Source organism: Amphiprion ocellaris, chromosome 4, assembly GCF_022539595.1.
Source record: "Amphiprion ocellaris isolate individual 3 ecotype Okinawa chromosome 4, ASM2253959v1, whole genome shotgun sequence".
In the NCBI taxonomy this organism is placed as follows: domain Eukaryota; kingdom Metazoa; phylum Chordata; class Actinopteri; family Pomacentridae; genus Amphiprion; species Amphiprion ocellaris.
In genome coordinates this window covers 1924690-1946592 of record NC_072769.1, presented here as the reverse complement: position 1 = coordinate 1946592, position 21903 = coordinate 1924690, and the positions used below count along the sequence as shown (strand labels likewise).

Below are 21903 nucleotides of genomic sequence, written 5' to 3'. Positions count from 1 at the left end.
TCTAATAGTCTACTGAGTCAAATATTCAAAATCAACACTGTGTTTTCAGTAGCTGCGCCGTTTATCACATTAGTGCACAATATGCATATTCAATCCTCTTCAGTTCAGGCTGGTGTAATTTAGTGGGGTTTTTTGTTCTTTTTGATCTCCAATAGTAGCTGGAAGCATTAGTTTGTAGCTTTGCAGTTTTCTCACAGTGCCACAAAAGCCAAAGCCATCTGAAGTAGAACATGATGATGTTTTTTATTTCTTCCAGGGTCACGGATCAAGTTTTCGCTCTTGTTCAGGCTGCAGTTGGGCCCTGGGCTCTCGCATCAATAGTCAATGAGCCTCTTATGTGAGATTATATAATGTCTTGCAACTCTTTTTCACAACATACGGTCTCATGTGTGCCTCCTTCAGACCTACTGCTCCCCCACTCGTCTCCCGCAGACTTACCCTCTTCCTCCCTCAGTTTATGTTCACCCTTTCCTTGTGGTTAATCTGTGTGTGTATGTTTGTGTGTCTGTGTCTGTGTGTGTCTGTGTGTGTGTGTAAGTGCACATGGGTGTATGTTGGTCTATGGTGCGATGGACGAGTTGAACCTGGAGGAGGAGTTTGAGTCATTAAGCTCACCGGCATAATACTTTCTTTGTGAACATCGGCCTTATAACGTTGCGCTCGCATGCTTTCCACCCTTGCACACCTTCACCCCCGGTGCAGACACAGACATCAGCCCCCACCCAAGCCCGTCCGTCACTCCCACACCTAACGCCGCCATGAGAGCCAAGATGAGATTGTTGCTGCTGGTCTTTGCAGCAGCTGTTTGTGTGTCCTACGCTCAAACCAGCAACAACAGCAACGACAACAGGCAGCAACAGCAGCCGCAGCAGCAACAGCAGCAGCAGCGCAGCATCTGGGATGAGGCCATCAAATTCACCACCAAGACCAAAGACTCATGCACCATGGTTGTGTCTGGAGCCGGGGACTATACTCGCCTGCGTGTCTCCTGCAAAGGTCAGACCCCAGGACGCTCCTACTACTGCGACTTTCAGGGCAAACCCAACCTGTGCCGCGCCTACAACCTCAACCCTCGCCACTACTTCACCCAGATGATGTGGGATCTGAGGAAGCTGAGCCACGCCTGCCAGGGACCCAGAATCTACCGCCCTCAGATGTGCAAGAAGTACCCTGACGAGGCCCAGATGACCTTCCTGGCCTCCTGGCCCAAGACCACCACCCCCAAGCCCTCCAAGCCCGTCCAGGAGCCACGTAGACCAGCAGTGCCAGCCCAGACCAAGCCAGCTACCACTCCTAAACCTGTGAAGCCCCAGTCTCAGCCTATCAAGCCCCAGCCAGGCAAGGGCACCCAGACCAAGAAAACTACCCTCAAGCCTGGGAAGACCACTACTCGTCCCACTGAGCAGCCCGGCTCCAAAGCCTCCCGCATGGCTTCTGAGTACTGCTGGAAGAGCTTCCACGGCATCTGCACCTACTTCATCAGCTGGTTCCAGAACTGAGACGATACTGCAGACACAGGTGGGTGACAGAGAAATGACGAAAAAGAAAACAGGGAAGGTAGACAGAAAATTCAGGACGATGCATGCCTATGAAGTCAGGATTACAACGGAGGAACAAAGCTGTAGCTCAGAGTTTTAACTAATGCCTGTTTTTCTCACGATTTAAAATGAAAAAGTATGTATGCCTGAATGTCTTTCTGTTGTTCCTCCAGGTTGGAATCACCAGCGATCAACCGACTCTTCTATCTTCTGTATGAGAGCCTCTGGAGTCATTTCATTGCTTTGTGATGTCCGACTCTGCACATTCAGCATCCTACAGCCTTGAGCCCACACTCGATGTGTACGATTAGACTGGTGTCCTGTGGCGTGCATGCCATTTTTAAATGTGTAAAACACAAAGAAGGGTAAAGGGAAAATATGGCAGGCATGTGTTTCTGTTTGTATATGATGTAAAGTTCCCTCCTTATGTCACACAAATATTTCAACAGCATTTATTCCAGGAAAGAAAATGTGAAGATTAAGAAAATAAAGTCAGAGTGGTGACCTCTCCTCGTCTGTGTTGCTCTGATTTTTTTCTGCTGAGCTGAAACAAAAAGCCACTTTTCACACTCATTGATTCAAGGGAGTCCTTGTTTCTTTTAGTCACCAGCTGTAACAACATGTCTGCTGTCTGGCTGGGGAAGTTGTTACGGTGCAGACACAGTCAGAGTGGACCCAGACTGCAGGAAAGAGAATACAGCTCAGTCACAGAAGGTGTCTGAGCAGAGCTAAACACTTCTTTGTATGAGCTGATGAATTGAGTCCCTAAGAGCTGCTGTGTGCAGGAACAGAGGGAGTCTGTGTGGAGGCTGAAGCCGAGTGGAAACGAATGTGGCTGTAGCACCAGTGTTGTTAACACACACACGGGATGAAGATGCAAATCAAATTTTTACACTTTAAGAAGCTGCTTCAGTCAGAAAAAACTCATGATGTGTAGCTAAACATCTTTTAAACGCAGAGCAATTTACTTTGATTCCTACTGCGGGACACAAAGCTTCTAAAAGGTTGAACTTTAATGAATAAAATGGTACAAATTGGTCATGATATTTCAATTTATTTGAAGGATGCAGCCATAAAATATGAGTATTGGAGTTCGAATATTTCAGTAATTGCAAACATCATTAATTGTGAATGAAGAGCTGAAAAAAGCCAATACAGAAAAAGATCAAAAGATTATTTTAGCAATATTAAAGCTCATTTTGTGGCCATAAAACGGCAGCAACAGTAACAGAAGAAGAGTTGATCACTTTGAATCATCAAATACAACTGACATCTTAAAAAAACACTTAGATTCAAAAACTTGTATTAATTCCTGACATCAGCTCCATTAAGCAGCTGCATATAATATAAACAATAAATAAGTACACATGACTGACAGAAAGCTTTCTAAATGCAGTCACATTTTATGGTACACACAAAAGCTTAAAAAATGATTGAAACAATAAACTAAATCAGAGGATACATATTATGTATGGTTTCTCTTATACGCTCCAAACTAGCCATAACAAGAGTATGAGGTATATTTCATATAGTATTGTTGTACACTACTGTTCAAAAGTTGGGGTCACCCAGACAATTCATTGTTTTCCATGTGCTAACAAAATTGGGTTTTCTAATCATCAATTAGCCTTTCAACACCATTAGCTAACACAATGTAGCATTAGAACACAAGAGTGATGGTTGCTGGAAATGTTCCTCTGTACCCCTATGGAGATATTCCATTAAAAATCAGCTGTTTCCAGCTACAATAGTCATTTACCACATTAACAATGACTAGACTGGATTTCTGATTAATGTAATGTTATCTTCATTGAATAAAAAATGCTTTTCTTTCAAAAGTAAGGACATTTCTATGTGACCCAAAACTTTGAAATGGTAGCATATTTATAGTGTTTAACATAGTTAATATAAATAACACATATAAATAATATAAATATTTTCTACTGCAGATATTTTGACTTGTCATCGTAGGAAAAGCTCAGCTACATTAAAGTATTATTGTAGGTATACACAGTGTTTCATATAGTTAAATATTTCCTACTCATAGTAGGAAATGCTCAGTTATATTAAGTCATGGTAGGAACCAGGAACAGCCACCATTAATTTTATTATTTACACTTTACAAAAGCATCAGTGTGGTTCTACTATTGGAGAGTGATGGCTTTATTTTTGATGACACTGACAGCATTGTCAGATCTACCCACCTGTATTTCATCTCAAGCACTGCTATCTGTCCAACAGTAACACATTGACCAGATGTCACCACCTTCTCTCCCCATAAACTCTCCGCTGGTTGCTCTTCCCCCTGTGATTTCCACCTGACATTAACTCGGAGCTGTCAGTTATGGACTCAGCTCTCAAAAACACTGCTTTTCTTTAAAAAATTAGGACATTTTTTTTTGTTTGTTTTTTTCACATTTCTAAGTGACCCCAAACTTTTGAACAGTAGTGTTTATACACCCATCTGGCCAGATATAAATAATGCAGCACGTGATCATGTGCAGTGATGAAATGTAGTACGTAAGTAGTACAAAATAATAACACCAATACAACACTATGAAAATAATCTGTCACAAGTAAAAGTCTTGTATTCATAAGCAAATATATATATATATATATATATATATATATATATATATATATATATATATATATATATATACATATATATATACATATACATATACATATACATATACATATACATATACATATACATATATATATACATATATATATATATATATATATATATATATATATATATATATATATATATATACGCGTCCCGGCTTTCCCAGGATCTTTCTGCATGGAGTTTGCATGTTCTCCCTGTGCATGTGTGAGTTTTCTCCGGGTACTCCGGCTTCCTCCCACAGTCCAAAAATATGCTGAGGTTAATTGATCATTCTAAATTGTCCGTAGGTGTGAATGTGAGAGTGATTGTTTGTCTTTGTATGTAGCCCTGTGACAGACTGGTGACCTGTCTAGGGTGTCCCCTGCCTTCACCTGAGTCAGCTGGGATAGACTCCAGCCCCCCCCCATGACCCTAATGAGGATTAAGCGGTGTATAGATAATGGATGGATGGATAAGTAGCATGTTACTGTTTAAGCTTGGTGAGGTGGTGCTACTTTTAATGACTTTTTTTTTTTTTCAAGATGGCGCCGTGCCAGCGGCAGCTAGTTACAGCAGCTCCGGTTAACTTTAGGTCTGTTTAGTTATTTTTGTAGTTTTCTTCTCTTTTTAAGTTTTTCTTTTCAGCAAGTAGGGTGACGCTTTTGTACGGGACAGACATGGATGTGCAAATAGCGTTTTCCCTACTTTGTTTACTACTGTTTTCGGAACTTTTTAAATCCGCATCTGGTGACCCGTTCAGCCACGGCTCCATTGTTTACAGTCGGGAACAGCTGTTGGCGCTGAGCCAGGCCAGGCCGCCGTCGTGGGAGAGACCAGACATCCCAGCTGAGCTCCGCAGAAGGAGGAGAGGATGCCGGGCAGGACTGAAGCGTCGGGAGAAGAGGAGACGCTACAAGCCGTCCGTTCCATCCGTAATAATGGGGAATGTGAGGTCTCTCCCGAATAAGATGGAAGAACTGACGGCGCTGACCAGGCTGCAGTGGGAGTATAGGGAGAGCAGCCTCATGATGTTCACGGAGTCATGGCTGAACGAACTCACTCCGGACTCACTTTTAACTCTGGACGGATTCCATCTGGTCAGAGCGGACCGGAACGCGAGGGAGAGTGGTAAGAGAAAGGGTTGGAGCTTCATGATGTATGTGAATGAGAGATGGTGTAATGCTGGACACATTAGCGTTAAAGAGCAGCTCTGCACTAAGGATGTAGAATTACTGGCGGTCAGTCTGCGTCCGTTCTATCTGCCCCGGGAGTATTCACATGTAATAGCCATTACTGTGTACATCCCTCCCTCAGCTGATGCGGCTGCAGCCTGTGAACTCATCCACAGTGTAGTGTCCCAGCTGCAAACATCTCACCCTCAGTCTCTTATCATCATCTCAGGAGACTTTAATCATGCATCGCTCTCTGCCACTCTCCCCACGTTCACCCAGTACGTGACCTGCCATACCAGAGACAATAAAACCCTGGACCTGCTGTATGCAAACATCAAGGATGCATACAGCTCCTCACCCCTCCCCCCCACTGGGCCACTCAGATCACAACCTGGTGAGACTGCAGCCCATTTACATACCTATGGTGAAGAAACAACCCCCCACCACCAGGTATGTGAAGAAGTGGTCTGACGAGGCCACTGAGGTGCTGCAGGACTGCTTTGAGACCACAGACTGGGATGTGCTGTGTGGTCCACACGGGGAGGACATTGATGCACTGACAGACACTGTTACGGACTATATCAACTTCTGTGCAGAGAACATCGTACCGACCAGGAAAGTACGGTGTTTCTCTAACAGCAAACCCTGGGTGTCCCTGGAACTGAAGGCCCTGCTGAAGGAGAAGAGGAGGGTCTTTGGATCTGGGGACAAAGAGGAGCTGAGGAGGGTGCAGAAGGAGATAAAGAAGAAGATCAAGGCGGACAAGGCCAGCTACAGGACCAAGATGGAATCTCACCTGCAGGACAATAACACAAGGGAGGTCTGGAGAGACCTGAGATCCATCTCTGGTTCCAGCAGAGGCCATGAGAGGGGAGCTGCAGCAGGAGGCCAGGAGTGGGCCAATGAGCTGAATCTGTTCTTTAACAGATTTGACTCTGCTTCCACTCCTCCCCCCTCTCATCAAAGCACCGACCAGCCAGCTCCTTCTTCACACCTCAGCTCTCTACCACCAACACCACCAACAGCACCCCTCCTCCCATCCCCGTCTTCTACCACCTCCAGACTCCACATACAGCCCCATCACCCCTCCTCGTCTCACCCCCCACCACCACCATCACCCCTCCTCCTGCCACCCTCCCCCTGCCTCTCCATAACAGCTGATCAGGTGAGAAGTGAACTTAAAAAGATCAAGACCAGGAAAGCTGCAGGTCCTGATGGAATCAGCTCCAGACTCCTTAGAGACTGTGCAGAGCAGCTCTGTCAGGTGCTGCTGCACATCTTTAACCTGAGCCTGAGTCTGGAGAGGGTTCCTCTGTTATGGAAGACTTCCTGCCTGGTTCCTGTCTCTAAGACCAGGAACCCCAGGGAGCCTAACCACTTCAGACCTGTGGCCCTCACTTCTCACCTGATGAAGACCATGGAGAGGATCGTCCTCAAGAACCTCCGTCCCCAGGTGAGCCAGTATCTGGATCCACTGCAGTTTGCCTACCAACTGAACATTGGAGTGGATGATGCAGTCGTCTACCTGCTGCACATATCACTGACTCACCTGGAGAAACCCAGCAGCACTGTGAGGGTCATGTTCTTTGACTTCTCCAGTGCTTTCAACACCATCCAGCCTTCTCTGCTTAGGGTGAAGCTTGAAGGAGCAGGAGTAGACTGTCACCTGGCTGCTTGGACCATCGACTACCTCACCAACAGACCACAGTACGTGAGGCTTCAGGACTGTGTGTCTGATGTGGTAGTCAGCAGCATGGGGGCCCCACAGGGGACAGTGCTCTCCCCCTTTCTCTTCACCCTGTACACATCGGACTTCCACTACAACTCTGGGAGCTGTCACCTCCAGAAGTTCTCCGATGATACAGCCATTGTTGGGTGTGTATCTGAGGGGGACGAGCGGGAGTACAGGATGGTCATCTCTGACTTTGTGGACTGGTGTGAGCGAAACCATCTGCAGCTCAACGCCAGTAAGACGAAGGAGATGATCGTGGACTTCAGCAGGAGGAGGACATCCCAGACTGCACCGGTGAACATCCAGGGTTTGGACATTGACATGGTGGACACATACAAATACCTGGGTGTTCACCTCAACAATAAACTGGACTGGACACACAATACAGAGGTCCTGTACAAGAAGGGCCAAAGTCGTCTCCACCTGCTGAGGAGACTGAGGTCCTTTGGAGTGTGCAGGACTCTGCTCAGGACATTTTATGACTCTGTGGTAGCGTCTGCTATTTTCTATGCAGTGGTCTGCTGGGGAGCAGGGAGCACTGAAAGGGACAGAAAGAGACTAAACAGACTGGTCAGGAGGGCTGGTTCTGTCCTGGACTGTTCCCTGGACTCCATAGAGGAGGTGGGTGAGAGGAGGATGTTGTCAAAGCTCACATCCATCATGGACAATCCCTCTCACCCACTGCATGACACTGTGGGGTCTTTAAGCAGCTCCTTCAGCAGCAGACTGAGACATCCACCCTGCAAGAAAGAGCGCTATCGCAGGTCCTTCATCCCATCTGCTATAAGACTTTACAACATCAGCATCACTGGCTGATGTTAACATAAACTGGACTATATCATTACCACCCCAAACCATAAAATTTGCACTGACATTCTTGCACTGCACATCTCTGCACTTTTAAACTTTATTTTTATTTTTATTTTTTCTGTTAAAAAATTTTTTCACCCTTGTATATATTGTAAATAAAGCTGCTGTAACAATGTAAATTTCCCCTGGAGTGGGGAGAAATAAAGAACTTTATCTTTATCTTATCTTATCTTATCTTAATTTACCTTTAGGTAAATTAAGTCATTAGGTAGTCCAGCTGTTCCCAACCTCAGGGTCAGGCTCCCTCTTAAAGGTTACGATGAATCTGAGGGGTTCTGACATGATTAACGGACCAGAGAAGAAGAAAAAACTAAGCTTGTTTCTCCAAGCTTTGTGAATTACAGGGTCATTTTACTTGTTTGCACCTTCAACACTAAATAAAAGCTTCAGAGAAATTTAATGATGAAATCTCTGTTTGGTGGAAAAGCTTGTGACACTAACAGAAACCACTTTTGTTGTGAAATCAATGATTGAAGCCTTAACAGTGTGTTGAATTTTACTCATTTTGTTTTGTAAAATAAGTTTAGAGGTCAAATTAAGAGGAAAAAAAGGACAGTACTTGAGTAAATGTCCTGACTTACTTTTCACCGCAGAGCTCATATATTGTGGCTGCAGAACCTCTGCTGAACACAAGATGGTGCAGCTGAGCAGAGACTGTTGTCATTTGAGTCTAAAAATGCCTTTAGGTGTTTGTGAGGACACCCAATCAAAGGACCCAAATCTACACTTTACACACTAAGTATTCCTTCAGCCTTAAAATGTGACCCTATTCCTCCTACAGCCCTTTGAGGGCATGAAAAGCAACCAGAACATTGTAACTGTGTTAGTTTCAAACCAAAATATGTCCAAAACAAACTAGAATAGACACACACACACACACACACACACACACACACACACACACACACATATAAAGTCATGGTTCCATCACGTTTCCTAGAAACTTAGCCTGACCCCAAACCTGACCTTTATGTTCACCTTGAAATATAAGATTTATGGGAACTTGCTTTAAGTCACTGAATGGAAACAGGTCCTTTCAATGCGATTGTGCAAACAGATTTATGTCCTCACAACACACACACACACACAGCTTCCCTGCTACTGTTCACTTCCTCCGACTGCAATAAACTGATGTAAGTTGCAGGATTGTTGGACACGTGCCCACAGGATCCTGAGAGGGCTCCTTCCTCGTTCCCATGATGTGTGTGTTCCTACCTGCAGCAGCTGCGTCATTACGGGAATGAAATGTGACAGCAGGGTGGGGCGGATTTATTGACTTACGCTCATGGATTAGTGGCTGGTTGTAAGAGATATGCAAGTTACTCCAATGGCAGCAAAACCACAAAATACACCATGATATGTTTAGTTTTGTGATATTAGCTAAGATTTCAAGTTATACAATGTGCACTCAGTTCCTTCTATGTGGCAATGAGCATGAACTATCAATTTAAAATAGGGGGAAAAAAAAACACGCTGTGTTTTGATACCATAGTTCTTTATTTAATTTGCAATTGATTAGAACAAACAACTCGACTACGGTCGAATTATGGCTTCCCATTTGGGAGGTAGTTTGGAGAAGCCTTCCATGGATCAGGAGCCAGGACCTGCTGCAGAAACTGTGGAGTTAGGCACTGAAAGGCTGCAGAAATCCAAAAGGTATTCTGGTTCACCTACAACTACCTACTGGCTGTTGGACATGGATCTGTGCGGGGACTCAGACCTGACGATCCCTCTCCTTGCTTTGCCACAAGGTGGTGCTGCTTCCACAACAACCAGTATTCCACCAGAACCCTTACATGCAGCTCAGAGGCCGCTGTCAATACAAATTCTGGAACAAGTACAATTGCTTGCAGCTGGACAAACCAGTCACAGGGAAGAGATCAAGCTTATGGTTCAGGAAATGTCAAAAGAACTCACAATCTATCACAAGGAACAAATGCAACAATTACAGTGGACAATGGATAAACAGTTCAACTACATACGTGAACAATTCACGGCTACCTTAAACTGGCGTTTGAAGCATCACCACACAGAAATACTGGAGGAAATGAAGCAGGTCTTTAACCCAGTGGCTGACCATATCTCTCAGGTGCAGAATGATGTCTGGAAATGTTCACAACATCTGGAGACAATGCACACTGACGTGACCACAATCAAAAACCAGAGCCTCCGCCCGTTTGCCCTGTCTGATGCCTCTGTTCAAACTGGTTGTAATGACCAAGTAACACTTACACAGCGTCCACGCTTGCAGTCAACGATGAAGGCTGGGATAACTGAATCTCCGTTGTCCTCACCCGCTGACTCTCCCATCTCTGGTGATTCTGGACGCAGACTCATGGGGAATTTTCCTATTAAGCTGGAGTTCCCTACCTTTGGTAGACTGGAGGACAATTCGGACCCATTATTATATTTGGAAAAGTGTAAGGACTTTCTGTCGATTAATCCACTTAGTGATGATGAGTTGATGATCACCTTTAGGAATGTGCTGTTTGGTACAGCTAGAGATTGGTGGGACGTTGCCCGTGGCAACACACATTCCTGGACTGGAGTTTTTTCCCCTGAGGACAGCAACAGCTGAGTCTATCTCGCGCATTCTCACCCAAGAAATTTTCACTAGGTGGGGTATACCAGATTACATCCTCTCGGACCGAGGCTCCCAGTTCATATCCTCCATCTTCCAAGCCACCTGCAAGACATGGAATGTGTCACAGAAATTGACATCTGCCTACCACCCGCAGACAAATCTCACAGAAAGAGTGAACCGTACTCTAAAAACCATGATAGCATCTTTTGTGGGTTCTCAGCACAAACACTGGGATAAGCATCTTCCAGAGTTCAGGTTTGCTTTAAACTCAGCCGTACATGAATCCACAGGCGTCACCCCGGCTGAACTCAATCTTTGTCGACCGCTGAGGGGACCACTGGACGTAGTGCTGCAGCCACAAGATGCTGTCCCTGACTCTGCAGTCTACTCTAAAATCTCCCAGCTCAATGATCTGAAGGCCTTTGTCTCTAAAAACCTTTTTCTGGCCCGTAAGCGACAGAAAAGAAATTATGACAAACACTGTAGGGATATGAGTTTTGAAGAAAGGGACAGAGTCTGGCTACGCGCTCATCCCATGTCCAAGGCAGAAAAATCATTCACTGCAAAGCTCGCCCCGAAATGGCAGGGTCCCTATCGCGTCCTTCAGCAGACTGGACCTCTTAACTATGAGGTGGTTCTTGAAGACAGCGGGTAAGACCGTCGAAATGTGCATATCTCCCGCCTCAAACCTTGCTATCCGACGGCTGAAGACATGGATGAGCTGCAGCGCCATCAACTGCAGGGAATATTTGAGGAGGAGACAGAGGATGAGGAGTTCTTTGGATTCCCAACTACTCCTTCCAGCTCTCCTGGAAAAGGAACAACAAAGACAAAAAACGATGGATGATGAATCAGATAACCGTGAGTTAAGACAGTTATATAGAAGACAGCTCTATAAGTTGACAGAGTATTAAACAACTGCCTTACTTTGGCTCTAAATTAAAATGGCACCAATTAAATAATAATAATAATAATAATAATAATAATAATAATAATAATAATAATAAAGTAAATTGATATCATGAGATTTAGTAACTTAAAAATCTAGATCCTAAATAGCTCATGATTTGGACTTATATGACTGTAAATCAGGATAAGTGGGTTTTCTGGTTTGCTCATTTTATCTCGAATATATTAGCAGATGTTCTAATGTGTAAATTAGCCTTTTTCTGTTGTAGACATAAAGTTGAACATTTTTGATGTCTTTTCTCAGGACTATGGCTTCAAACATCAAAACAAGTGACTTACAACATAGAGATTATTTAAAAATGATATCAAAATCGGCATTCAAAGTGGAAAGCAGAAGGCGATTGCAATGGGTATAAAATTTCTGAGATACTGGTGGGGCATTTGCTAGCCATACCTCCACTAATCAAGGGGTCATTTATTGTTGTTGATACTGTATTTGCCTTCTATGTACTGCGTTTTTTGTTTTTTGTTTTTTTTGTTTTTTTCCTCAAGGGGAGGAGAGTGTGGCGATAGCCAAGGTGTATTGTGTTGAGCGTGTTGGGAGGGTGTGCATTTACCTGACCTCCACGCCCCATCAGCCATCTGCATTCCAGCCAGTAAGGTGGTTGCTTTTCCGGGCGCTGGGAGAACCGGCCCTGCGACTTCCTGATATCTGCCGGCCTCCAAAGCAGTACGGCGGAGGAGTCAACGAGGGTTAGTTGATGGTGTTGGCCTCCCCACTGGAACCCAACAAGTTCTCTACAGTCACCGGCTACCGATTGCCGGCGCAAGCCGGACTTTCCTTGGAGGACGCCCAGCTGCGGCACAAGCATCTCCGCCGAAACAACGAGGGCCTGTGAGTTTGGTTTATTTTCTTTTCCATCGTTTATGGTTCATCCTCCGTTCCAAACCGGACGGCAGCGCTTTTCTTTGGATTATGTGTTTCTTAGGAACCGAATGAACAGTCGAAACCCACTTCCTTGTTTGGATCTTTCCTTTGGTGGGATTGGTTGGAAAACATGGAGCGGATTCTTTGTGTTGGACGGGTCGGACTGTAAACGAAAGGGACTAACGAAAACCAGGACTGGATTATAAAATAAATAATTGGTGTTGATTATTGTAAACGTGTATTCTGCTCTTTATCTGTTGTATAGAAGGATTGTGTTAGTAGGTTTGATATTGTTACAACATTGTTTCAACATTGTACCTTTGTAGGGGCAACAACAAAATCTTTTAGTTGAACCGCTACAAGTAGAACATGATGATGTTTTTTATTTCTTCCAGGGTCACGGATCAAGTTTTCGCTCTTTTTCAGGCTGCAGTTGGGCCCTGGGCTCTCGCATCAATAGTCAATGAGCCTCTTATGTGAGATTATATAATGTCTTGCAACTCTTTTTCACAACATACGGTCTCATGTGTGCCTCCTTCAGACCTACTGCTCCCCCACTCGTCTCCCGCAGACTTACCCTCTTCCTCCCTCAGTTTATGTTCACCCTTTCCTTGTGGTTAATCTGTGTGTGTATGTTTGTGTGTCCCGGTGCAGACACAGACATCAGCCCCCACCCAAGCCCGTCCGTCACTCCCACACCTAACGCCGCCATGAGAGCCAAGATGAGATTGTTGCTGCTGGTCTTTGCAGCAGCTGTTTGTGTGTCCTACGCTCAAACCAGCAACAACAGCAACGACAACAGGCAGCAGCAGCAGCAGCAGCGCAGCATCTGGGATGAGGCCATCAAATTCACCACCAAGACCAAAGACTCATGCACCATGGTGGTGTCTGGAGCCGGGGACTATACTCGCCTGCGTGTCTCCTGCAAAGGTCAGACCCCAGGACGCTCCTACTACTGCGACTTTCAGGGCAAACCCAACCTGTGCCGCGCCTACAACCTCAACCCTCGCCACTACTTCATCCAGATGATGTGGAATCTGAGGAAGCTGAGCCACGCCTGCCAGGGACCCAGAATCTACCTCCCTCAGATGTGCAAGAAGTACCCTGACGAGGCCCAGATGACCTTCCTGGCCTCCTGGCCCAAGACCACCACCCCCAAGCCCTGCTTTTCTTTAAAAAATTAGGACATTTTTTTTTTCACATTTCTAAGTGACCCCAAACTTTTGAACAGTACAATACTACAACACTATGAACATAATCTGTCACAAGTAAAAGTCTTGTATTCATAAGCAAATATATATATATATATATATATATATATATATATATATATATATACCTAGCACATTAAATTAATCTAATAGACAAGTACATAAGTAGCATGTTACTGTTTAAGCTTGGTGAGGTGGTGCTACTTTTAATGACTTAACTTACCTTTAGGTAAATTAAGTCATTAGGTAGTCATTAGGTAGTCCAGCTGTTCCCAACCTCAGGGTCAGGCTCCCTCTTAAAGGTCACGATGAATCTGAGGGGTTCTGACATGATTAACGGACCAGAGAAGAAGAAAAAACTAAGCTTGTTTCTCTAAGCTTTGTGAATTACAGGGTCATTTTACTTGTTTGCACCTTCAACACTAAATAAAAGCTTCAGAGAAATTTAATGATGAAATCTCTGTTTGGTGGAAAAGCTTGTGACACTAACAGAAACCACTTTTGTTGTGAAATCAATGATTGAAGCCTTAACAGTGTGTTGAATTTTACTCATTTTGTTTTGTAAAATAAGTTTAGAGGTCAAATTAAGAGGAAAAAAAGGACAGTACTTGAGTAAATGTCCTGACTTACTTTTCACCGCAGAGCTCATATATTGTGGCTGCAGAACCTCTGCTGAACACAAGATGGTGCAGCTGAGCAGAGACTGTTGTCATTTGAGTCTAAAAATGCCTTTAGGTGTTTGTGAGGACACCCAATCAAAGGACCCAAATCTACACTTTACACACTAAGTATTCCTTCAGCCTTAAAATGTGACCCTATTCCTCCTACAGCCCTTTGAGGGCATGAAAAGCAACCAGAACATTGTAACTGTGTTAGTTTCAAACCAAAATATGTCCAAAACAAACTAGAATAGACACACACACACACACACACACACACACACACACATATAAAGTCATGGTTCCATCACGTTTCCTAGAAACTTAGCCTGACCCCAAACCTGACCTTTATGTTCACCTTGAAATATAAGATTTATGGGAACTTGCTTTAAGTCACTGAATGGGAAACAGGTCCTTTCAATGCGATTGTGCAAACAGATTTATGTCCTCACAACACACACACACACACAGCTTCCCTGCTACTGTTCACTTCCTCCGACTGCAATAAACTGATGTAAGTTGTAGGATTGTTGGACACGTGCCCACAGGATCCTGAGAGGGCTCCTTCCTCGTTCCCATGATGTGTGTGTTCCTACCTGCAGCAGCTGCGTCATTACGGGAATGAAATGTGACAGCAGGGTGGGGCGGATTTATTGACTTACGCTCATGGATTAGTGGCTGGTTGTAAGAGATATGCAAGTTACTCCAATGGCAGCAAAACCACAAAATACACCATGATATGTTTAGTTTTGTGATATTAGCTAAGATTTCAAGTTATACAATGTGCACTCAGTTCCTTCTATGTGGCAATGAGCATGAACTATCAATTTAAAATAGGGGGAAAAAAAAACACGCTGTGTTTTGATACCATAGTTCTTTATTTAATTTGCAATTGATTAGAACAAACAACTCGACTACGGTCGAATTATGGCTTCCCATTTGGGAGGTAGTTTGGAGAAGCCTTCCATGGATCAGGAGCCAGGACCTGCTGCAGAAACTGTGGAGTTAGGCACTGAAAGGCTGCAGAAATCCAAAAGGTATTCTGGTTCACCTACAACTACCTACTGGCTGTTGGACATGGATCTGTGCGGGGACTCAGACCTGACGATCCCTCTCCTTGCTTTGCCACAAGGTGGTGCTGCTTCCACAACAACCAGTATTCCACCAGAACCCTTACATGCAGCTCAGAGGCCGCTGTCAATACAAATTCTGGAACAAGTACAATTGCTTGCAGCTGGACAAACCAGTCACAGGGAAGAGATCAAGCTTATGGTTCAGGAAATGTCAAAAGAACTCACAATCTATCACAAGGAACAAATGCAACAATTACAGTGGACAATGGATAAACAGTTCAACTACATACGTGAACAATTCACGGCTACCTTAAACTGGCGTTTGAAGCATCACCACACAGAAATACTGGAGGAAATGAAGCAGGTCTTTAACCCAGTGGCTGACCATATCTCTCAGGTGCAGAATGATGTCTGGAAATGTTCACAACATCTGGAGACAATGCACACTGACGTGACCACAATCAAAAACCAGAGCCTCCGCCCGTTTGCCCTGTCTGATGCCTCTGTTCAAACTGGTTGTAATGACCAAGTAACACTTACACAGCGTCCACGCTTGCAGTCAACGATGAAGGCTGGGATAACTGAATCTCCGTTGTCCTCACCCGCTGACTCTCCCATCTCTGGTGATTCTGGACGCAGACTCATGGGGAATTTTCCTATTAAGCTGGAGTTCCCTACCTTTGGTAGACTGGAGGACAATTCGGACCCATTATTATATTTGGAAAAGTGTAAGGACTTTCTGTCGATTAATCCACTTAGTGATGATGAGTTGATGATCACCTTTAGGAATGTGCTGTTTGGTACAGCTAGAGATTGGTGGGACGTTGCCCGTGGCAACACACATTCCTGGACTGGAGTTTTTTCCCCTGAGGACAGCAACAGCTGAGTCTATCTCGCGCATTCTCACCCAAGAAATTTTCACTAGGTGGGGTATACCAGATTACATCCTCTCGGACCGAGGCTCCCAGTTCATATCCTCCATCTTCCAAGCCACCTGCAAGACATGGAATGTGTCACAGAAATTGACATCTGCCTACCACCCGCAGACAAATCTCACAGAAAGAGTGAACCGTACTCTAAAAACCATGATAGCATCTTTTGTGGGTTCTCAGCACAAACACTGGGATAAGCATCTTCCAGAGTTCAGGTTTGCTTTAAACTCAGCCGTACATGAATCCACAGGCGTCACCCCGGCTGAACTCAATCTTTGTCGACCGCTGAGGGGACCACTGGACGTAGTGCTGCAGCCACAAGATGCTGTCCCTGACTCTGCAGTCTACTCTAAAATCTCCCAGCTCAATGATCTGAAGGCCTTTGTCTCTAAAAACCTTTTTCTGGCCCGTAAGCGACAGAAAAGAAATTATGACAAACACTGTAGGGATATGAGTTTTGAAGAAAGGGACAGAGTCTGGCTACGCGCTCATCCCATGTCCAAGGCAGAAAAATCATTCACTGCAAAGCTCGCCCCGAAATGGCAGGGTCCCTATCGCGTCCTTCAGCAGACTGGACCTCTTAACTATGAGGTGGTTCTTGAAGACAGCGGGTAAGACCGTCGAAATGTGCATATCTCCCGCCTCAAACCTTGCTATCCGACGGCTGAAGACATGGATGAGCTGCAGCGCCATCAACTGCAGGGAATATTTGAGGAGGAGACAGAGGATGAGGAGTTCTTTGGATTCCCAACTACTCCTTCCAGCTCTCCTGGAAAAGGAACAACAAAGACAAAAAACGATGGATGATGAATCAGATAACCATGAGTTAAGACAGTTATATAGAAGACAGCTCTATAAGTTGACAGAGTATTAAACAACTGCCTTACTTTGGCTCTAAATTAAAATGGCACCAATTAAATAATAATAATAATAATAATAATAATAATAATAATAATAATAATAATAAAGTAAATTGATATCATGAGATTTAGTAACTTAAAAATCTAGATCCTAAATAGCTCATGATTTGGACTTATATGACTGTAAATCAGGATAAGTGGGTTTTCTGGTTTGCTCATTTTATCTCGAATATATTAGCAGATGTTCTAATGTGTAAATTAGCCTTTTTCTGTTGTAGACATAAAGTTGAACATTTTTGATGTCTTTTCTCAGGACTATGGCTTCAAACATCAAAACAAGTGACTTACAACATAGAGATTATTTAAAAATGATATCAAAATCGGCATTCAAAGTGGAAAGCAGAAGGCGATTGCAATGGGTATAAAATTTCTGAGATACTGGTGGGGCATTTGCTAGCCATACCTCCACTAATCAAGGGGTCATTTATTGTTGTTGATACTGTATTTGCCTTCTATGTACTGCGTTTTTTGTTTTTTGTTTTTTTTGTTTTTTTCCTCAAGGGGAGGAGAGTGTGGCGATAGCCAAGGTGTATTGTGTTGAGCGTGTTGGGAGGGTGTGCATTTACCTGACCTCCACGCCCCATCAGCCATCTGCATTCCAGCCAGTAAGGTGGTTGCTTTTCCGGGCGCTGGGAGAACCGGCCCTGCGACTTCCTGATATCTGCCGGCCTCCAAAGCAGTACGGCGGAGGAGTCAACGAGGGTTAGTTGATGGTGTTGGCCTCCCCACTGGAACCCAACAAGTTCTCTACAGTCACCGGCTACCGATTGCCGGCGCAAGCCGGACTTTCCTTGGAGGACGCCCAGCTGCGGCACAAGCATCTCCGCCGAAACAACGAGGGCCTGTGAGTTTGGTTTATTTTCTTTTCCATCGTTTATGGTTCATCCTCCGTTCCAAACCGGACGGCAGCGCTTTTCTTTGGATTATGTGTTTCTTAGGAACCGAATGAACAGTCGAAACCCACTTCCTTGTTTGGATCTTTCCTTTGGTGGGATTGGTTGGAAAACATGGAGCGGATTCTTTGTGTTGGACGGGTCGGACTGTAAACGAAAGGGACTAACGAAAACCAGGACTGGATTATAAAATAAATAATTGGTGTTGATTATTGTAAACGTGTATTCTGCTCTTTATCTGTTGTATAGAAGGATTGTGTTAGTAGGTTTGATATTGTTACAACATTGTTTCAACATTGTACCTTTGTAGGGGCAACAACAAAATCTTTTAGTTGAACCGCTACAAGTAGAACATGATGATGTTTTTTATTTCTTCCAGGGTCACGGATCAAGTTTTCGCTCTTTTTCAGGCTGCAGTTGGGCCCTGGGCTCTCGCATCAATAGTCAATGAGCCTCTTATGTGAGATTATATAATGTCTTGCAACTCTTTTTCACAACATACGGTCTCATGTGTGCCTCCTTCAGACCTACTGCTCCCCCACTCGTCTCCCGCAGACTTACCCTCTTCCTCCCTCAGTTTATGTTCACCCTTTCCTTGTGGTTAATCTGTGTGTGTATGTTTGTGTGTCCCGGTGCAGACACAGACATCAGCCCCCACCCAAGCCCGTCCGTCACTCCCACACCTAACGCCGCCATGAGAGCCAAGATGAGATTGTTGCTGCTGGTCTTTGCAGCAGCTGTTTGTGTGTCCTACGCTCAAACCAGCAACAACAGCAACGACAACAGGCAGCAACAGCAGCCGCAGCAGCAACAGCAACAGCAGCAGCAGCAGCAGCGCAGCATCTGGGATGAGGCCATCAAATTCACCACCAAGACCAAAGACTCATGCACCATGGTTGTGTCTGGAGCCGGGGACTATACTCGCCTTCGTGTCTCCTGCAAAGGTCAGACCCCAGGACGCTCCTACTACTGCGACTTTCAGGGCAAACCCAACCTGTGCCGCGCCTACAACCTCAACCCTCGCCACTACTTCATCCAGATGATGTGGGATCTGAGGAAGCTGAGCCACGCCTGCCAGGGACCCAGAATCTACCGCCCTCAGATGTGCAAGAAGTACCCTGACGAGGCCCAGATGACCTTCGTGGCCTCCTGGCCCAAGACCACCACCCCCAAGCCCTCCAAGCCCGTCCAGGAGCCACGTAGACCAGCAGTGCCAGCCCAGACCAAGCCAGCTACCACTCCTAAACCTGTGAAGCCCCAGTCTCAGCCTATCAAGCCCCAGCCAGGCAAGGGCACCCAGACCAAGAAAACTACCCTCAAGCCTGGGAAGACCACTACTCGTCCCACTGAGCAGCCCGGCTCCAAAGCCTCCCGCATGGCTTCTGAGTACTGCTGGAAGAGCTTCCACGGCATCTGCACCTACTTCATCAGCTGGTTCCAGAACTGAGACGATACTGCAGACACAGGTGGGTGACAGAGAAATGACGAAAAAGAAAACAGGGAAGGTAGACAGAAAATTCAGGACGATGCATGCCTATGAAGTCAGGATTACAACGGAGGAACAAAGCTGTAGCTCAGAGTTTTAACTAATGCCTGTTTTTCTCACGATTTAAAATGAAAAAGTATGTATGCCTGAATGTCTTTCTGTTGTTCCTCCAGGTTGGAATCACCAGCGATCAACCGACTCTTCTATCTTCTGTATGAGAGCCTCTGGAGTCATTTCATTGCTTTGTGATGTCCGACTCTGCACGTTCAGCATCCTACAGCCTTGAGCCCACACTCGATGTGTACGATTAGACTGGTGTCCTGTGGCGTGCATGCCATTTTTAAATGTGTAAAACACAAAGAAGGGTAAAGGGAAAATATGGCAGGCATGTGTTTCTGTTTGTATATGATGTAAAGTTCCCTCCTTATGTCACACAAATATTTCAACAGCATTTATTCCAGGAAAGAAAATGTGAAGATTAAGAAAATAAAGTCAGAGTGGTGACCTCTCCTCGTCTGTGTCGCTCTGATTTTTTTCTGCTGAGCTGAAACAAAAAGCCACTTTTCACACTCATTGATTCAAGGGAGTCCTTGTTTCTTTTAGTCACCAGCTGTAACAACATGTCTGCTGTCTGGCTGGGGAAGTTGTTACGGTGCAGACACAGTCAGAGTGGACCCAGACTGCAGGAAAGAGAATACAGCTCAGTCACAGAAGGTGTCTGAGCAGAGCTAAACACTTCTTTGTATGAGCTGATGAATTGAGTCCCTAAGAGCTGCTGTGTGCAGGAACAGAGGGAGTCTGTGTGGAGGCTGAAGCCGAGTGGAAACGAATGTGGCTGTAGCACCAGTGTTGTTAACACACACACGGGATGAAGATGCAAATCAAATTTTTACACTTTAAGAAGCTGCTTCAGTCAGAAAAAACTCATGATGTGTAGCTAAACATCTTTTAAACGCAGAGCAATTTACTTTGATTCCTACTGCGAGACACAAAGCTTCTAAAAGGTTGAACTTTAATGAATAAAATGGTACAAATTGGTCATGATATTTCAATTTATTTGAAGGATGCAGCCATAAAATATGAGTATTGGAGTTCGAATATTTCAGTAATTGCAAACATCATTAATTGTGAATGAAGAGCTGAAAAAAGCCAATACAGAAAAAGATCAAAAGATTATTTTAGCAATATTAAAGCTCATTTTGTGGCCATAAAACGGCAGCAACAGTAACAGAAGAAGAGTTGATCACTTTGAATCATCAAATACAACTGACATCTTAAAAAAACACTTAGATTCAAAAACTTGTATTAATTCCTGACTTCAGCTCCATTAAGCAGCTGCATATAATATAAACAATAAATAAGTACACATGACTGACAGAAAGCTTTCTAAATGCAGTCACATTTTATGGTACACACAAAAGCTTAAAAAATGATTGAAACAATAAACTAAATCAGAGGATACATATTATGTATGGTTTCTCTTATACGCTCCAAACTAGCCATAACAAGAGTATGAGGTATATTTCATATAGTATTGTTGTACACTACTGTTCAAAAGTTGGGGTCACCCAGACAATTCATTGTTTTCCATGTGCTAACAAAATTGGGTTTTCTAATCATCAATGAGCCTTTCAACACCATTAGCTAACACAATGTAGCATTAGAACACAAGAGTGATGGTTGCTGGAAATGTTCCTCTGTACCCCTATGGAGATATTCCATTAAAAATCAGCTGTTTCCAGCTACAATAGTCATTTACCACATTAACAATGACTAGACTGGATTTCTGATTAATGTAATGTTATCTTCATTGAATAAAAAATGCTTTTCTTTCAAAAGTAAGGACATTTCTATGTGACCCAAAACTTTGAAATGGTAGCATATTTATAGTGTTTAACATAGTTAATATAAATAACACATATAAATAATATAAATATTTTCTACTGCAGATATTTTGACTTGTCATCGTAGGAAAAGCTCAGCTACATTAAAGTATTATTGTAGGTATACACAGTGTTTCATATAGTTAAATATTTCCTACTCATAGTAGGAAATGCTCAGTTATATTAAGTCATGGTAGGAACCAGGAACAGCCACCATTAATTTTATTATTTACACTTTACAAAAGCATCAGTGTGGTTCTACTATTGGAGAGTGATGGCTTTGTTTTTGATGACACTGACAGCATTGTCAGATCTACCCACCTGTATTTCATCTCAAGCACTGCTATCTGTCCAACAGTAACACATTGACCAGATGTCACCACCTTCTCTCCCCATAAACTCTCCGCTGGTTGCTCTTCCCCCTGTGATTTCCACCTGACATTAACTCGGAGCTGTCAGTTATGGACTCAGCTCTCAAAAACACTGCTTTTCTTTA

The 21903-nt window shown here is 44.1% G+C and overlaps 3 protein-coding genes across 5 annotated transcripts; all 3 read left to right on the top strand.

The window, feature by feature from the left end:
* The first annotated feature begins 241 nt into the window (after positions 1 to 241).
* LOC111586802 (fibroblast growth factor-binding protein 2-like) lies at positions 242 to 2048 on the top strand. Its single transcript, XM_023296612.3, has 3 exons — positions 242 to 337; positions 703 to 1518; positions 1712 to 2048. The coding sequence occupies exons 1-2, from the start codon at positions 325 to 327 to the stop codon at positions 1497 to 1499; spliced, it is 810 nt and encodes a 269-aa protein (XP_023152380.2). The 5' UTR covers positions 242 to 324; the 3' UTR covers positions 1500 to 1518; positions 1712 to 2048.
* Positions 2049 to 12062: 10014 nt separating this feature from the next.
* Positions 12063 to 14010, top strand: LOC129348764 (fibroblast growth factor-binding protein 2-like). 2 transcript variants are annotated; one of them, XM_055010048.1, is made up of 3 exons: positions 12063 to 12317; positions 12746 to 12826; positions 13005 to 14010. In XM_055010048.1, exons 2-3 carry the CDS (start codon positions 12814 to 12816, stop codon positions 13532 to 13534), a joined length of 543 nt encoding a protein of 180 aa, XP_054866023.1. In that variant the 5' UTR covers positions 12063 to 12317; positions 12746 to 12813; the 3' UTR covers positions 13535 to 14010. The 2 variants fall into 2 exon arrangements, with proteins under 2 accessions (XP_054866023.1, XP_054866024.1); XM_055010049.1 differs by lacking the exon at positions 12746 to 12826 and having other exon boundaries at positions 12064 to 12317.
* Positions 14011 to 17832: 3822 nt separating this feature from the next.
* LOC111586800 (fibroblast growth factor-binding protein 2-like) lies at positions 17833 to 20034 on the top strand. 2 transcript variants are annotated; one of them, XM_055010046.1, is made up of 4 exons: positions 17833 to 17989; positions 18418 to 18498; positions 18677 to 19504; positions 19698 to 20034. In XM_055010046.1, exons 2-3 carry the CDS (start codon positions 18486 to 18488, stop codon positions 19483 to 19485), a joined length of 822 nt encoding a protein of 273 aa, XP_054866021.1. In that variant the 5' UTR covers positions 17833 to 17989; positions 18418 to 18485; the 3' UTR covers positions 19486 to 19504; positions 19698 to 20034. The 2 variants fall into 2 exon arrangements, with proteins under 2 accessions (XP_054866021.1, XP_054866022.1); XM_055010047.1 differs by lacking the exon at positions 18418 to 18498 and having other exon boundaries at positions 17835 to 17989.
* Positions 20035 to 21903: the final 1869 nt, after the last annotated feature.